Source organism: Xyrauchen texanus, chromosome 5, assembly GCF_025860055.1.
Source record: "Xyrauchen texanus isolate HMW12.3.18 chromosome 5, RBS_HiC_50CHRs, whole genome shotgun sequence".
NCBI lineage: Eukaryota > Metazoa > Chordata > Actinopteri > Cypriniformes > Catostomidae > Xyrauchen > Xyrauchen texanus.
This window is the reverse complement of record NC_068280.1, coordinates 24,199,670-24,216,480: the sequence shown is the minus strand read 5'-3', so window position 1 is coordinate 24,216,480 and position 16,811 is coordinate 24,199,670. Positions and strand designations below refer to the sequence as shown.

Here is a 16,811-nt window from a genome sequence, read left to right as displayed (position 1 = left end):
CCTTAACTGAGGAGATGCATATCAAAAGACCAGTTCATGTGAAAATTATAGACTAAAAGTAAACATCTGTGCCATTTCAGACCCATTTTTTAATGCCTTCTAGGGTTAAGCATGCCATTTTAATGAAACTTCTCCTAGTGCGACTACATGATCTACATATGTTTACTATTTCAGCTAAAATATAATTAGCAACCTCATTCTTAATTTCATCAAAGAACAATTAAATAGTAATTAAATATCATATTAATAAGTATGAGACAAAAACTTTTTTTGTCAGCACATTTCTTGCTTTTGGGACAGAATCTGGTCCACTTCAATCTTTCATTCAAGCCTGTCTCTAACAAAAATGGTTAATGTTCACAATGAGAGAATATGCTGTTTTATATCTCACTTTTAATGAGGCTCCAGCATAGCGTGCCAGCTCTTTAATGTGCTGTCCTTTCTTGCCGATGAGAGCCCCTACTGCTGGAGTGGGGATGAAGAGGTACACCACTTCCTGTTCATTCTGAAACACACACAGACTTGAGTCCAACTGTTCATTGTGATGAGACTAATTGAGGATATCACAGCATCATAGGGTGGAGAAAGAGAGAGAAAGGTTGGAGACAGAGAGAGAGGGTGGGTGAAACACTAACCAAACTTGGCCTTTTACCTCTACAGACTGAAGTGAGAGTGTGGAAGGATGTTGGTGGGTCTCATGGGCTTTTTCAAGACCCAAATAACAAAATAATAGAATAAACACACACCGCAAAAACACTCACTTCATGAATGTCAAGCACCTATTCTTTTCGAGGGGGCACCAGTTGTAGTCATGACTTTCTTGGTGCCCCAGGCAAGATAATACATGAGTAAAGATAAAAAAACAACATTGTAGAGCTTTTTAAGAGTTTAAGATGAGTTAAAAGACATATCACCCCGTAGCTCTAGACTGGTTGCCTACTGAAGCTAAGCCTGGTCAGTACCTGGGTGGGAGACCTCAAGGGGAAAAACCAGAGTTGCTTCTGGAAAAGGTGTTAGTGAGGCCAGCAGGGGTGTTCGGTGATGGGGACACTATACAGTAAAAAAGGCACCGTCCTTTGGATGATTACTCTGAGGTCCTGACTCTTTGTGGTCATTAAACATCCCAGCGCACTTCTCGTAAAAAAGTAGGGGCATGACCCCGGTGTTCTAGCCAAATTACCTCCATTGGCCCTTATAATTGCCTCCTAATAATCCCCTCCATGAGTTGGCTCTATCAATCTACTCTCTTCTCTCCACCAATAGCTGGTGAGTGGTGAGTGTACAAATACACTCATGTGGATGCTACTTTGACACGAACCATCTGCCTATAGATTGTTGCAGACCACGTTCATCCCTTCATGGCAATGGGATGGCAGTGGCCACTTTCAGCAGGATAATGTGTCCTGCCACACTGCAAAACATTTTAAGAAATGGTTTGAGGAACATGACAAAGAGTTTAAGGTATTGACTTGGCCTCCAGATTGCCCAGATCTCAATCCAATTGAGCATCTATGGGATGTGCTGGACCAACAAGTCTGATCCATGGAAGCCCCACCTCGCAACTTACAGGACTTAAAGGATCTGCTGCTAATGTCTTGGTACCACATACTCCTTCAGAGGTCTTGTGGAGTCCATGCCTTGACGGGTCAGAACTGTTTTGGCAGAACAAGGGGGACCTACATGATATTAGGCAGGTGGTTTTAATGTTGTGGCTTACTGACCTGGTGTATATAAATTAAACAAAACAGCCAGTGTTCACCACACATTTTTATTGCATGAAAAAGAGCAGCTTTAATTTTTACATTAACTTCTGTGTTCCACCAGAAAAAAAGTAATATGCGTATACCTGCCAACACTCCTGATTTTTGATTCTCCCTTTTTCCTCCCCTCCTCCCGCTGTACTCCCAATTTACAATTTCTCCTGAAAAACTCACGATTTTCTGCATCCATACGTTGCTCATGAGAATGTATTAGACCTCCAGGTAGGGTTGGTTGTCACCCATCCCGTAAAATATGGGATTTGAATAGCAAATGATGCGTCCCGGTTCTAATCAATATGGGACACGATTTGTCCCATAAGCCGGTCAGATGGCGTCACGGAGAAAATGTTCCAGATCGTAATTTAACATTGCTATAATTTGGAACGTTTTTAAATGGTCAGTAAGGGGTCATCTGAAAAGTCCACACATTGTGCTGAAACGTGCTAAAACTGTGAAGGTTGTGGTAAGGGACCATCTGAAAAGTCCACACATTGTGCTAAAACAGTAGATATTTTGACTGAAAAAAAGAAGGTTAAATATTCTATAAGATGTACAAAATTACACAGATCCAACAATGTATCAATACAATCACTGAGTCATTAAGACAAAAATTACAGGTGAAGGAAAAAAAAAACATTAAAATTAAAAAAACATAGAAATACATATAAATCAACAAGTAAAGAAGGTAAATAATCAAATAAATAAAAATAATCTGTCATGGGTCGGGAAAGTTCTCAGCATATACGAAAGGATATACACTCTTTATTATTAATAATTCAAAAAGCTTTTATTGATAAAACTGTCAAGGATGTGGTAAGGGTGGGTAGCTCAGTGAGTATTGACACTAACTACCACACCTGAACTCACGAGTTCGAATCCAGAGCGTGCTGAGTGACTCCAGCCAGGTCTCATAAGTAACCAAATTGGCCTGGTTGCTAGGAAGGGTAGAGTCACATGGGGTAACCTCCTCGTGGTCGCTATAATGTGTGGTTCAAGCTCTCTGTGGGGTGTGTGGCGAGTTGTATGTGGATGCCACGGAGATGGATGCCTCCAAGTTTTTTGACGTCTCAGATGCGAGGCAACTAAGATTCATCCTCCACCACCTGGATTGAGGTGAGTCACTACGCCACCACGAGGACTTAAGGTGATACACACTGCCAGCGACATCGCGCGCGACAGCAACTCCATACCATTCATTTTCAATGAGAGCACAGCGACTTCCGGCGACACGAGCTGTCGCGACCGTTGGCTACTAGATGTGGGCGTGTCCAGCGACACGACAAAGTTCAGACAAGTTCAACTTTATTCAAATGAAGAGCGACTAACGGAAGTGACAGCCAATAGGAGAGAAGACGGGAGAGCTCACATGATCCTTCTCTCTCTCTCTCTCTCAGCTCCTGCAGTAACGGAAAGATGGATGAAAGGCTAATTCTTGCTGTTAGAAATTTTCCAGTGCTCTATGATATGTCTCTTCCCACGTACAAGGAAATTTTTAAGAAAAATACTGCGTGGAAAGGTGTATCTGAGATCGCAGGGATTTTATGGACCCAGACAGACCGGCATTTGCATTTTCGCCACAGATAAACAGCCGCTATGGCAAACAGCACGCCTTGTTTCTCATTCATCTTTGATATAAAGCATTTTATGTACTGATTCCATTTATATTTAGTCTTTTCCCTCCAAAATGTTTGTTTTTAGTGGCAAGAAAAGAGATTCGCTGTCAACAGCAATTGAATGACATCCGTGAATGTCATTTATAAACGTTACTAGGAAACCAGTATTGGGAACACCCACTAGCGACTTCACCGCCAGCCACTGGCGACCTGCAGCAACAAAGTCGCTGGCAGTGTGTTTGCACCTTTAGAGAGCATTGGGAATTGGGCATTCCAAATTGAAAAAAAAAAGGATGTGGTAAGGGACTAGCTGAATATATTACTTAGTATTATTAATCTTCATTGTAGTTTTACTGACCGGTACTATACGCTCCTATCTGCCCTGTGTAATTATAGCCATCTGGCTGATGGCCCATATCAGGTTGGAGTATGCAATTCCACAACTTATACCTTCAATAATTGTGCAACTTAATAGTAAAACATACAAATATTCTGAGAAAAAAAAATAAGGGGACATGTGCCTGGACATGACACATAATCGTGTTTGACTCAACTCAAAACATTGAACTTTAAAAATGAAACGATACAGACACATGCAAAAGAAAGCATGTACATATTGTGATGAACAGACATGGACCAATCTTTACTTGAACATTCAGCTAATTTAGATCTTTATATTGAGCCTAACACTGCAATCACAGGACCAATGAAAGTACAAAGTTATGGAAAGACATATTCTGAGAGAAAGAGAAAGATTACTTTAGAAAAAGTAAGAACTCACTGTTTGCTGATGAGGTAGTGCTCCTGTGGAGGGGATCCCATACAGACCCCCCATTAACGATGAGGGCCCCTATGGTAGCAAATATACACAAAGGATGTGGTGTGAATATTGTCACCTAAACCTTCAAAGCATACAGATTTTAACCACATGACTATCTCAGAGTAAGTAGTAATCCATGCTAAGATATGACGCATAACATTTTGTCACACAAGCAACACAAACCCTTCATAGGGCTGTTGTGAAGTCATTCAAAGCTGTCCCTGTTTATTTCAGAATCCTAATTAAGCAGCTTGTTTCCAGGCTGCATGTGCTGATGCTCACCAGCAGGGGACTGTAGTTGGCTGGGGTGGTCACAGCTCCACGCAGACCAGAGGTGGGAGGGAGCATGGACAAACCAGAGGAAAAGATCCCCAGTGCACTCAGGTTTAGACCAGACATCATGTTAGTCTGCTGCTGAAACCCGAGACGGAGAGAGTGAGGCCAAGAGCACGTGTGCACTTTTATATATATCATGCAAAATTTTATTGTATAATCTGGCTCATTTTCACAGGTTAGTGTAGCAAATAAAGTGTGAGTATAAAAGTGTGAGTCAAAGAGTAAATGCAATGACTGCAGTTCTGCTAAATTAATGCTTGTTCAAATTCAGACTCTGCCCTGTAACACTAATCACTACCTGTCACAAGGCAACCTGATAAAAAAAAATTATGCCAAACAAGTTCTGCAACACTAAGAATAAAAACTTAGGATGAAAGCCAGATTCAGGCACCATTTAACTCTGTGTTATTAGAGTTTAATAAGGTTAATAGATTAAAGTAGTTATAATTATCATAATATATATATATATATATACAGGTGAAACTCGAAAAATTAGAATATCGTGCAAAAGTTCATTAATTTCAGTAATTCAACTTAAAAGGTGAAACTAATATATTATATAGACTCATTACAAGCAAAGTAAGATATTTCAAGCCTTTATTTGATATAATTTTGATGATTATGGCTTACAGCTTATGAAAACCCCAAATTCAGAATCTCAGAAAATTAGAATATTGTGAAAAGGTTCAGTATTGTAGGCTCAAAGTGTCACACTCTAATCAGCTAATTAATCCAAAACACCTGCAAAGGGTTCCTGAGCCTTTAAATGGTCTCTCAGTCTGGTTCAGTTGAATTCACAATCATGGGGAAGACTGCTGACCTGAAAGTTGTTCAGAAAACCATCATTGACACCCTCCACAAGGAGGGAAAGCCTCAAAAGGTAATTGCAAAAGAAGTTGGATGTTCTCAAAGTGCTGTATCAAAGCACATTAATAGAAAGTTAAGTGGAAGGGAAAAGTGTGGAAGAAAAAGGTGCACAAGCAGCAGGGATGACCGTAGCCTGGAGAGGATTGTCAGGAAAAGGCCATTCAAATGTGTGGGGAGCTTCACAAGGAGTGGACTGAGGCTGGAGTTACTGCATCAAGAGCCACCACACACAGACGGGTCCTGGACATGGGCTTCAAATGTCAAACGTCTTACCTGGGCTAAAGAAAAAAAGAACTGGTCTGTTGCTCAGTGGTCCAAAGTCCTCTTTTCTGATGAGAGCAAATTTTGCATCTCATTTGGAAACCAAGGTCCCAGAGTCTGGAGGAAGAATGGAGAGGCACACAATCCAAGATGCTTGAAGTCCAGTGTGAAGTTTCCACAGTCTGTGTTGGTTTGGGGAGCCATGTCATCAGGTGGTGTTGGTCCACTGTGCTTTATTAAGTCCAGAGTCAACGCAGCCGTCTACGGGACATTTTAGAGCACTTCATGCTTCCTTCAGCAGACAAGCTTTATGGAGATGCTGACTTCATTTTCCAGCAGGACTTGGCACCTGCCCACACTGCCAAAAGTACCAAAACCTGGTTCAATGACCATGGTATTACTGTGCTTGATTGGCCAGCAAACTCGCCTGACCTGAACCCCATAGAGAATCTATGGGGCATTGCCAAGAGAAAGATGAGAGACATGAGACCAAACAATGCAGAAGAGCTGAAGGCCGCTATTGAAGCATCTTGGTCTTCCATAACACCTCAGCAGTGCCACAGGCTGATAGCATCCATGCCACGCCGCATTGAGGCAGTAATTAATGCAAAGGGGCCCAAACCAAGTACTGAGTACATATGCATGATTATACTTTTCAGAGGGCCGACATTTCTGTATTTAAAATCCTTTTTTTTTATTGATTTCATGTAATATTCTAATTTTCTGAGATTCTGAATTTAGGGTTTTCATAAGCTGTAAGCCATAATCATCAAAATCATATCAAATAAAGGCTTGAAATATCTTACTTTGCTTGTAATGAGTCTATATAATATATTAGTTTCACCTTTTAAGCTGAATTACTGAAATTAATGAACTTTTGCACGATATTCAAATTTTTCGAGTTTCACCTGTATATATGTATGTATGTATATATATATATATATATATATATATATATATATATATATATATATATATATATATATAACAACATGCATTTTCCCATATATGTACACTCAAAAAATGTGTCTCTGCTGGAATTAGCTTTTAAATATTTTCCTTTCAAAATGTAATACAATCAGTTCTTAAATGGAAATAAAACAATATATTATAAATATATCAGTCTAAAGCACTAGTCTACTAAATTAACGCACTAATTTTGGCAATACTATAATTAGAATCTTTATTTTAGCAGGGAGTACCATTGATATATGGATGCTACGATCGAGCGGCCACTGATTGGTTTCGGCCAATATTCACGTCCTATGACTCGATTGGTAATTTGGCCGACCGCATAAACTGATTGCTCATATGTTGCAAAAGACGTGTGGCTATTTATTATTTATTATCCTTATTATCGTTCATGGTGGTCTCCACTGGGCATAGTCATCTGAGTAATAACGATAGTTATAAGAAGTGGTGTAATTCAAGCATCTTTATTAAATATTTACCAATTAAATGGCATTAACAATAGTAGCACCTGTGGAGTCCAGATACATTCGATCTTTCTCCGCTTTACTTTCATCTCTTGCCCTCATGAGAGAGCGCATGTTCCACTCATATAAGTTCAAGCAGCAAAAAGTGAAAAATTTACTATTAATGCAATCATCGAACTAAATGAAAAGGCAGGAAAGGAATTTATAAATATGCTAATTATTTATTCAATATTAAGATATATAATGCAAAAATAATAGAAATAAAATAAGGAATAATAATATGAAATAATGACAACGAATCAATAACCAAAAATGCCACACCTGTAGGTTTATTTCCACCTGTAGGTTATCAGTCTGTCTTTAGTTTGACACTAAAAGCATCATTTGTTTTAACTATGTATCATAATAAAGAGAATAGTTCATTAGCCTATTCTTAAAAAAAAAAAAAAAAGACTTTAAATAAAGCTTTTTTAATAAGCCTTTTAAACTATTTTTGTCAGCAAAAACAATGCAAAGTGATTTTACTAAGAAGAGGAAAAATAAATTAGGCCAATAGTGACAGTATGCATCTAGAAATAATTAATATAAATACCCCAAAACTAACATCCATCCATCATGATAATCTAACCTCAGTTATTATTTACAACGCCTGCTGTGGGATACTCACATTTACAGCAGCCATGTCATTCTCATGGGCTTCTCTAAGTTTCTTCATGATCTCCACCTCTGCATTACAGCACTCCTCTACCCCACCCCTCACTGTTATGGTACGTTCCTGGTTATATATAGTTAGGTCTTGCAATCTGCAATAAATTAAGGAAATACACAACAATGAGAGGCTAAACACATTACGGAGTTCCTGTGAGGCATTTGTAACCGCAAAGCTTCCATTGTCAGCAGTTACGAGGAGATGTGCAGAGTATACTTACGAGGAGATGGTGATTTTGGTCCCAGTGTCTTGCTCAATCTTCTTCAGGTTCCTTCCCTCCTTCCCTATGAGTCTCCCAACTAGGCTATTTTGTGCCAAAATCTTCAGAGGAACCTCCTCAACCCTAACAGAGAGAGAGAGAGAGAGATTTAAATACTGCTTATAATGATCCCATATCAGCTATATTACATCATGTTAATGTATTAACCGTGTTGCGAAAAGAGTGTTTCTGTGAGAACATAATGATTCTTCTTCTAACACATTATTTGTGTTTAGAACATATTTTTTTCCCACCTAAATCGTTTGTTTGACTTTTTACAAACTAAATCGTTTGTAAAAACTTGTGCAGATTTAATTTGTAATTAAATAAATGATTTCATCAAATAAATAACTTTCCAAAATTAACTTTTTCCCAAACCTGTCAATGGGGAATAAATTGTGAAAATGTACCAGTCATGAATATTTAGATTATGAAATTTTATTTTTCATTGTTATTTTTATTTCCCCTTCTGTCGCTCTCTCCACGTTGTGTCAGAGAAGCGACACTAGGGGTCTCTCTTGAGCGCCGATATATACCTCTGATCTATGAAAAAAGGCCAATGAGAAGTTGGCAGACGGTATTTGCATATCCCGCCCCCAGACATACAGGGATTTAAGCGGGGCGAATAAGGGAGTTCATTCAGAAAATTTCTTCGGAGCCGATGGTCGTGCATGCAGTCTGCTGCGAGTTACACACCAAGTTCCTGTTTAAATCTTCTGACGCTCTGCATGCTGTTGGACTTTATGGCGCACAACAGCGGCTTTCTCCTTCGTGCACGGCTGTGATTTCTTGCCCCTGGGCGCTTCGACAGCGCAGACAACTCGAAAGAGTTATTCTAAAAGAGTAATTTCACTCTAAAAGAGCAAAACACAGCGGCGTTGAACGTCCTTTTCAGGACGCGTCTTTTTAAAGCCCCTGTGTAGTTTCTGGATGCGTTGATTCTCCCCACCTCAGATGGTCATAAAAACTGCCTTGTATTCCTGGGTTGCGATCACACGCAGGCAGCGTTTTTATGAATGGTCTATGTTTTCAGTACGAGAACATAGCCATGACAGCATTCCTATGGGATTGAGGCAGGCACCGTGGGCGATGAAGACGATCTGGGGACAATGACGGGCTCCGTTTCGCCGGGTGAAGCCCCTCGAAACCCCCGCCTCCCCGGCACGCTTGCTGGTTTCCGTCCGAGCCCGGGATGAGCATTCTCTCCAATGGGTTATGTTTTCAGAGTGAGAACATAACTGCGGCAGCGTTGCAATCTCTGCTTTCTCTTGTAGTGAGAGAGAGCCATTTCAGCCGCCCCACGCGCCTCACCTCCTTCCTACGGGATTGAGGCAGGCGCCACGGGCGATGAAAGACGATCCGGGGCGGGTAAATCCCCTCGAAACCTCCCGCCTCCCCGGCACACTTGTCTGCTTCCCCCGAGCTCGGGATTAGTGCGGTCCGCTTAACGGCCTACCGTCCGGTCCCTCGAGCTCCCCGGCATTGGATGATGACATCACCGCTGCATCGTAGAGCGTAAAAGCGGCATCAGATGCGGATAACTCGCCTGGGCCGCCACCTTCGGGTCTCCGCCCAGTCTGAGCCTGACGCACGGAGGTCCGCTATGCTTCCCCGGGCTTAATTGGTTCCGCGGGCATGTGCGCCGCTCACAGCCGCACCCCCCCGGTTCCTTCACGGACGTGCATGACGAGCTTAGCAAGCCCAGCTTCCTCGCTCCTCCGCTCTCGCTACCCTCGGTGGTAGAACGGTCCCAAACCGCTCCACCCTGTACGCCATGGCCCCCTCCTGCAAGTCCACCGGGCCAAGGCACTCCAAAATCTGCACTTGGATAGTCCTGTTCTTGACGTGCTGCAGGAACTGCACTCAAACAGGCGATGGCCACCCCCCATGGTCCAGAAACGCAATGCATGGACAGGACCGGGTCGCAGTACAGGAGGCAGACAAAGCATGCTTTATCAAAACGCCCCCGTCTCCCAGCTCCGTCCATTCGGCAACACCACTTGACGACTCCGCCCCGCAGTCCTCAGTGGTGAAGAAACAGACGGAGGCTATTTCACACATCTTGCCCTGCCGCAAACCTGCCGCCAGGGGCCATGCCCTGTCTGCTCGCCGAGGGTGTCCTCCTGCAGCTTTCAAGAAAGAAAGAAAGTGGTGCTCTGCCTCAACTAACAAAGAGAGTGGGCCCAGCTCTCAGCCCCAGCGTCGAGCTCCCTGCAAAAGTTGGACGCCCCTCGTCTCACGGATCCCCTCGAGGACCCGGAAGGCTCCCAGGCGCTCCTGAGATGACCGACCCAGGGACCGAGATGGTAGCTCCGGAGCTGGTAAGACCGCTCTGTTCCCCGGTGGAGGGCCGGGAGGAGAATATTTTGTTAAATTCATTACATTCTATAGAGCTATTTCCTTTTTGTCTCTGGGTCACCTGGCCCGCAAATGCCGTTCTCACGGCACTTTGCTTTCAGGCCTCAACACTCCCGACATGCTGGACGCGGCCACAGTCTGCCTTCAGCCCCACGAATGTTCCCTGGCCGGCCGGTTCAGACGAGTCCAGAGGACGCCAACATCAGACCTCCTCCTCCGTCATGAACCCGCCCCCTGCCGGGTGCGCGGAGCAAGGTAAGTGCTTTGAGTCTATTTTCAGCACCGGAGCCTCGGGCCGCTTCACTGCCTCCCGACGCCGCATTACCTGTTCCGCACCGCTGCGAAGCCCCGCCGGGTACGTCCAAAATACTCGTCCCCTTGGTGCCCCTAGCGCGGAGTTTAGAGGCATGGCTCTCACTGCCCAACCCGTCACGCTGGCTGCACCAGACCATTCGACTCGGTTACACAATTCAGTTTGCCAGGCCTCCGCCCCCTTCGCAGGCGTCCATTTTTCCCGCAGTATATGGCGAACATGTCAAGCCCCTGCGCGAAGAAATTGCCTCTCTTCTAATCAAAGACGCGATAGAGCCTGTCCCTCCAACCGAAACGAAGAAGGGTCTCTACAGCCCTTACTTCGTTGTACCCAAGAAAGGCAGCGGCTTATGACCGATCTCGGACCTGCGAGTTTTTCAACCGGGCTCTGTCCAAACTCCCGTTGAAAATGCTCACCCAGAAACAAATTCTATCTGGTGTCCGGCATCTAGATTGGTTCGCAGCGGTAGACCTGAAGGACACGTACTTTCACGTCTCAATCCGCCCTCGTCATCGACCCTTCTTAAGGTTCGCGTTTGACGGCCAGGCATATCAGTACAAAATCCTCCCCTTCGGCCTGTCTCTGTCCCCGCGCGTCTTCACGAAATTCGCAGAGGCAGCTCTTGCCCCGCTCCGAGAAGCCGGCATACGCATACTCAATTACCTCGACGACTGGCTCATCCTGGCCCCCTCGCGAGAGTTACTATGCGCGCACAGAGACCAGGTGCTCAGGTATCTCAGCCGTTTGGGGCTTCAGGTCAGCTAGGAAAAGAGTAAGCTCGCCCCGGTTCAGAGCATCTCATTTCTCAGCATGGAGTTAGACTCAGCACATCTCTCCAACGAGCATGCACAGTCGGTGCTGAAATGCCTTGCTTCCCTCAAGCCAGGCACTGTGGTCCCTTTTATGTTTAAACAAAGGCTCCTGAGGCATATGGCATCCTCCATCCATCCACGCACTGTGTGAGAATCACCACGACACGATAGACGGCAAGTCTCTAGGTAAGCACAACTTAATTATCAGGTTCCTAAAAGGTGCCCGGAGGCTAACTCCCAGCCTAACCTGTTTCCCTCCTGGGGTCTCTCGATCGTCCTCACGGGCCTCCGGAGACCACCCCTTCGAGCAGCTAGATTCAGCTGGACTCAGGGCCCTCTCTCTCAAGACCACCCTGCTGATCACGCTCGCCTCCATCACGAGGGTCAGGGACCTGCAAGCGTTCTCTGTTAGCGGCACTTGGCTGGAGTTCGGTCCGGCAGACACATACGTGATCCTAAGACCACGACCGGGCTACGTGCCCAAGGTTCCTACCACGCCCTTCAGAGATCAGGTAGTGAACCTGCAAGCGCAGCCCCAGGAGGAGGCAGACCCAGCCTTTTCGTTGCTGTGTCCGGTACGTGCTTTGCATATCTATCTGGCCCGCACGCAGAGCTCTAGACGTTCTGAGCAGCTCTTTGTCTGCTATGGGGGACAGCAGAAAGGGAATGCTGTCTCCAAACAGAGGCTCGCCCACTGGGTTGTCGACGCCATCTCACTGGCTTATCACACCCAGGCCATGCCCCCCCCCTTGCGGGTCCGAGCTCACTCAACCAGGAGTGTTGCGTCCTCATGGGCACTGGCCAGGGGCACCTACCCTGTACTGGAATAGGTGCTCCACAGGTAAGGCCTCCTGTTCGGACTCCCCCTGTGTGTAATTCCGCGGTACTGTCCCCTCACGAGCGGACCCCCGTGTCTCCCTTAGGCAGTTCCAGCTGCCTCGGTCGCCGTGCTGTAAGCTTCCCCCCTCTACGAGGCTGGATCTACCACCGCAACACTCTTTGCCTCCCCTGCAGGGTAGGTGTGGCCTCCGCAGGGTCTTCTCCCCCTGAAAGAAGGGGTAAGACCCCCTTCCCTTAATGCATGTAAGGGCCCCGGCAGTAGTTGCTCTATGCGAGAAACATAGAGAGAAAAGAGGCCCAGCCAGGCTTGGCCCATTCCCAGGTTGGCAAGCATCACCTTGTTCCCCCCTCCAGGGTAACCAGAAGGATTCTGATGACTTTAATGGGGCACTGGGGAAGGGTACGTGCAGCCTGATACAGCTGGTCGCCTTTGCACGTAAGAAATACCTGCTCCTGTATCAGCAGTTCACGTACACGGCTCAGCGCATGGCACGTTTAAAAGTGGACCCCTAGTGTCGCTTCTCTGACACAACGTGGAGAGAGCGACAGAAGGGGAACGTCTAGGTTACGTATGTAACCTCCATTCCCCGATGGAGGGAACGAGACGTTGTGTCTTCCCTGCCACGTCACTGAGCCGAGCCACTGTTGTGGCTGGACCATTTCCGGCTCCTCAGAAAACTCCTGAATGAACTCCCACATTCGCCCCGCTTAAATCCCCGTAAGTCCGGGGGCGGGATATGCAAATACCGTCTGCCAACTTCTCATTGGCCTTTTTTCATAGATCAGAGGTATATATCAGCGCTCGCTTCTCTGACACAACGTCTCGTTCCCTCCATCGGGGAACGGAGGTTACATACGTAACCTAGACGTTTTTTTTTACCAAAAAAATTTTCCTATTAAAATGAAAATATTTAGATGTTCTTTATTGTCACTTGCAGCATCATATAGCCACCAGTCTCCATATATCGGTGAAACTGTGTGATACAAAAATTAAGATACATCATGATTCAGTTACTTAAATGTTCGTATTGGTTGCTTAATGCAAGGAATTGTCCACATATTTTGCCACATGGAGATCTGGAGGAAAAAACTACTGAATGATTTACAGAGGTAAAATGTTTTATTTTACATGTATACTCACATCACTCACAACAGCAAGTGTCAGAATATTATTCTTACAGTTAAACTGACAGAAAACCATTGCTTACAAAGTTACTGAACACTGGTGAGAAACTTGCAAAATAATTTGTACTTGCATTTGGTGCATAGTGAGTGTTAACTCTGGACCATACTTTAATGTGTTTATATATGCATGCATGGATTAAAATTAATAAAAAAAAAGCGAGTTGTCAAGTGGAGTAACAAGTACAAATTTTAAGTGCCCTGCAGACAGAAAAGAGACTAACATCTTAGTGTCATTGGCCTCTTTCTCCATGATTTCAAGTATCATCCTGCAGGCTTGTGAACAGCCTTCTTTAGATGAGTGGATAGAGATGGCCTTCTCAGTCGCCCCTGCATTCTCCTTACGATGGATATCCACCCTGAGACAAAGAGAGAGAAATTACATTTAACATATAGCCTTATCTCATCCCATTGAAGGTAGTTTCAACATTCTACTTGAGCAAAAGAGAATAACTCAATATGCCAGAAAGATGGCAGAAAGCACAATGAGTGTGGAATAAAGAAACTCTTAGTGATATTAAATGATGATAACAATCGCATCTTTTATTTTAAACAAATACATTTTAAACAACACATTAAATGCTAATTTAAAAATGTCAGGACATAAATGAAAAGCATAAGTCAAAAAAATACTCTATCCAAATACTTGAGAGTAAATGCTTCTAGTAAAGCAAGGTCATTTAATCCCAAAATGTGAGACCTTACTTCATAATTTAAGGCAAATACACATTGCATTCTCAGCATTCTCACAAGGGGCACTATAGCGGCCATTAGAGTAAATTTTTTCTGTGGTCAGCTGTCTCTTTTAGGTCATGTACTTTCATGGCAGAGCAAAAGTTTGAAGAAAATCTTGCTGAGCTAGTTAGTTAAACTTAATTCAACTGTCATCAGTTTAGATTCCTCAACAATTGTTTTAGTACCTTTTGAGGAAGAAATATGGAATGCATTTTCTATTGGATATACTGGTCCCACTCAGCAGCCTGTTACAAAATCATAAGATGATAATTGGCATTCTGCCCCTTATGTGTGCATCATCACGGGCATATTTACTGGAGCACAGTGCCATTTCGTCAGGATTTTCGACTTAAGGGAGGAGCCATCTCTCATTCCTTGAACAGTGAAAAATGTATAGTGTGGCAAGCTACGCAGCATCTCGTTCCTTCCTTTCAAGGAACCAAGGTTACAGTAATAAACAAGACCTTCCCTTTAAAGTCACTTTTAAGTAACTTTAATGCTGCATCAGTAGCTGATGCAATGGGAATCATATACCATATAACTATGCTACTGATTCACATGAAATAGAGTAATGCTTACTAGCCAACAGGGTAGTGAAAAGCATTGAAATTGCCTCACCTTCGTATTGACAAATAGAAAGACGGACGAAATGCATGTGAACAGTCCACGCAGACCAAGCTGATGACAAAATTTGCGTCATGCATACTGTGCGCATAGTGATCAGCAACTGAACTATACTTTATCCTTTACAGAGACAGGTGTGGTATATAGCACCTATTTCAATTATATGTGACATGTAATAGGGATGTTTTCTGCATTTAATTTCATTAAAATAAATCACATACAGCAACTTTAACCCTCTTACGCAGCCAAAATAAAGAAAGAGACAGGAAACACCCAAGTTATACCAACTAAGCAAAGGTGTTAGGGGAACCCCAGCATGCTGCCAAACAAATGTTCTATTAAGACATCCCTTATGCCCAAGCCCAGGAGGAAGCCATGATCCTGGTAGAATGTACTTTAACACTCATGGGGCACTGGGGAATCGTAAGAGTGTGCAAAGGCATCAACAGCCCAAAGGGAATGACTTGGGATTATGCATGCATGCAAGCATAATCCCCTCACTGGACAAAGCATGTGCCGCCTTTTAGCCTTGTTCAAGTCAAAAGGAGGAGAGGAGAATGCCTGCCAGGTGACAACCTGAGCCCTGAAAGGAGTGGCCAACACTTTGGGCACATAACCTTCCGTGGAATTAAGGATAGCCTTTGACAAGCCTGGTCTGAACTCTAATCAAGAGTCTTTGACCGGAAAGGCCTGAAGGTCCACAACACATTTAAGCCAAAGACTGTTGTTCCTCAGAAGAACTTACTGACCAAGGGGTGTTTGCCCACTGACAAACCACCCAGATGGTTGTATCCTGCTGCTTTAGTTATAAACTTTGGAATGTGACAACACTTGGTGGAGCAAGCAATCAGGAGAGAACGCATACTTGTGAGCTAGGGAGCTTGAGTCATATAGTATTAAAGGCGACAATGCGTCATGTCTGGGGAGGCAAACAGGTCCACTTCGGCTTCACTGAATACCTCCCAAATCCTCTGAACTGACACTAGAGCAAGTCTGCCCTGCAGTTCAGGTGACTGGAGACGTGCGTTGCCCGTAAAAGAGATAAGACTCCCCCATGTGAGAATTTGATGCGCCGGAGCCAATATCGGTGCTAACACACTACCCCTTAGTGATTTAGGTACATTACAGCAGTGCTTTCTGTATGGACCAAGACGTGAAAGCCTTGCAGGGATGGGAAAGCCGCATGACCATTGCACAAGGCACCCCAGAAAAGTTCGACTCATCCATAAACTTGTGGTCTGTATCTGACCACTTGATGAGCACAACAACCTTCTGACAGAACAAGAGTGTTGTCCAAATAGCTAGCACATCATCAGTAGATATAAGCATATGTGTTATCACGTACTTATATATATACAGGTGAAACTCGAAAAATTAGAATATCGTGCAAAAGTTCATTAATTTCAGTAATTCAACTTAAAAGGTGAAACTAATATATTATATAGACTCATTACAAGCAAAGTAAGATATTTCAAGCCTTTATTTGATATAATTTTGATGATTGTGGCTTACAGCTTATGAAAACCCCAAATTCAGAATCTCAGAAAATTAGAATATTACATGAAATCAATAAAAAAAAGGATTTTAAATACAGAAATGTCGGCCCTCTGAAAAGTATAATCATGCATATGCACTCAGTACTTGGTTTGGGCCCCTTTTGCACTAATTACTGCCTCAATGCGGCAGTCCTGCTGGAAAATGAAGTCAGCATCTCCATAAATCTTGTCTGCTGAAGGAAGCATGAAGTGCTCTAAAATGTCCCGGTAGACGGCTGCGTTGACTCTGGACTTAATAAAGCACAGTGGACCAACACCAGCCGATGACATGGCTCCCCAAACCAACACAGACTGTGGAAACTTCACACTGGACTTCAAGCATCTTGGATT

General features: G+C 44.0%; 1 protein-coding gene across 8 annotated transcripts in view; it reads right to left on the bottom strand.

Moving 5' to 3' along the window:
* Positions 1-16,811, bottom strand: part of igf2bp2b (insulin-like growth factor 2 mRNA binding protein 2b) — a 91,120-nt gene that overhangs the window by 14,962 nt on the left and 59,347 nt on the right. For 7 of the 8 annotated variants that reach the window (XM_052126050.1, XM_052126053.1, XM_052126056.1 and 4 more), the window contains exons 3-8: positions 13,791-13,925; positions 8,023-8,145; positions 7,761-7,896; positions 4,476-4,607; positions 4,155-4,223; positions 392-505 (exon numbers count right to left, since the gene is read on the bottom strand). In XM_052126050.1, coding sequence (XP_051982010.1) covers positions 392-505; positions 4,155-4,223; positions 4,476-4,607; positions 7,761-7,896; positions 8,023-8,145; positions 13,791-13,925 — 709 coding nt within the window. The remainder of the gene's footprint in view (positions 1-391; positions 506-4,154; positions 4,224-4,475; positions 4,608-7,760; positions 7,897-8,022; positions 8,146-13,790; positions 13,926-16,811) is intronic. The other variant, XM_052126057.1, reaches the window with a different exon arrangement.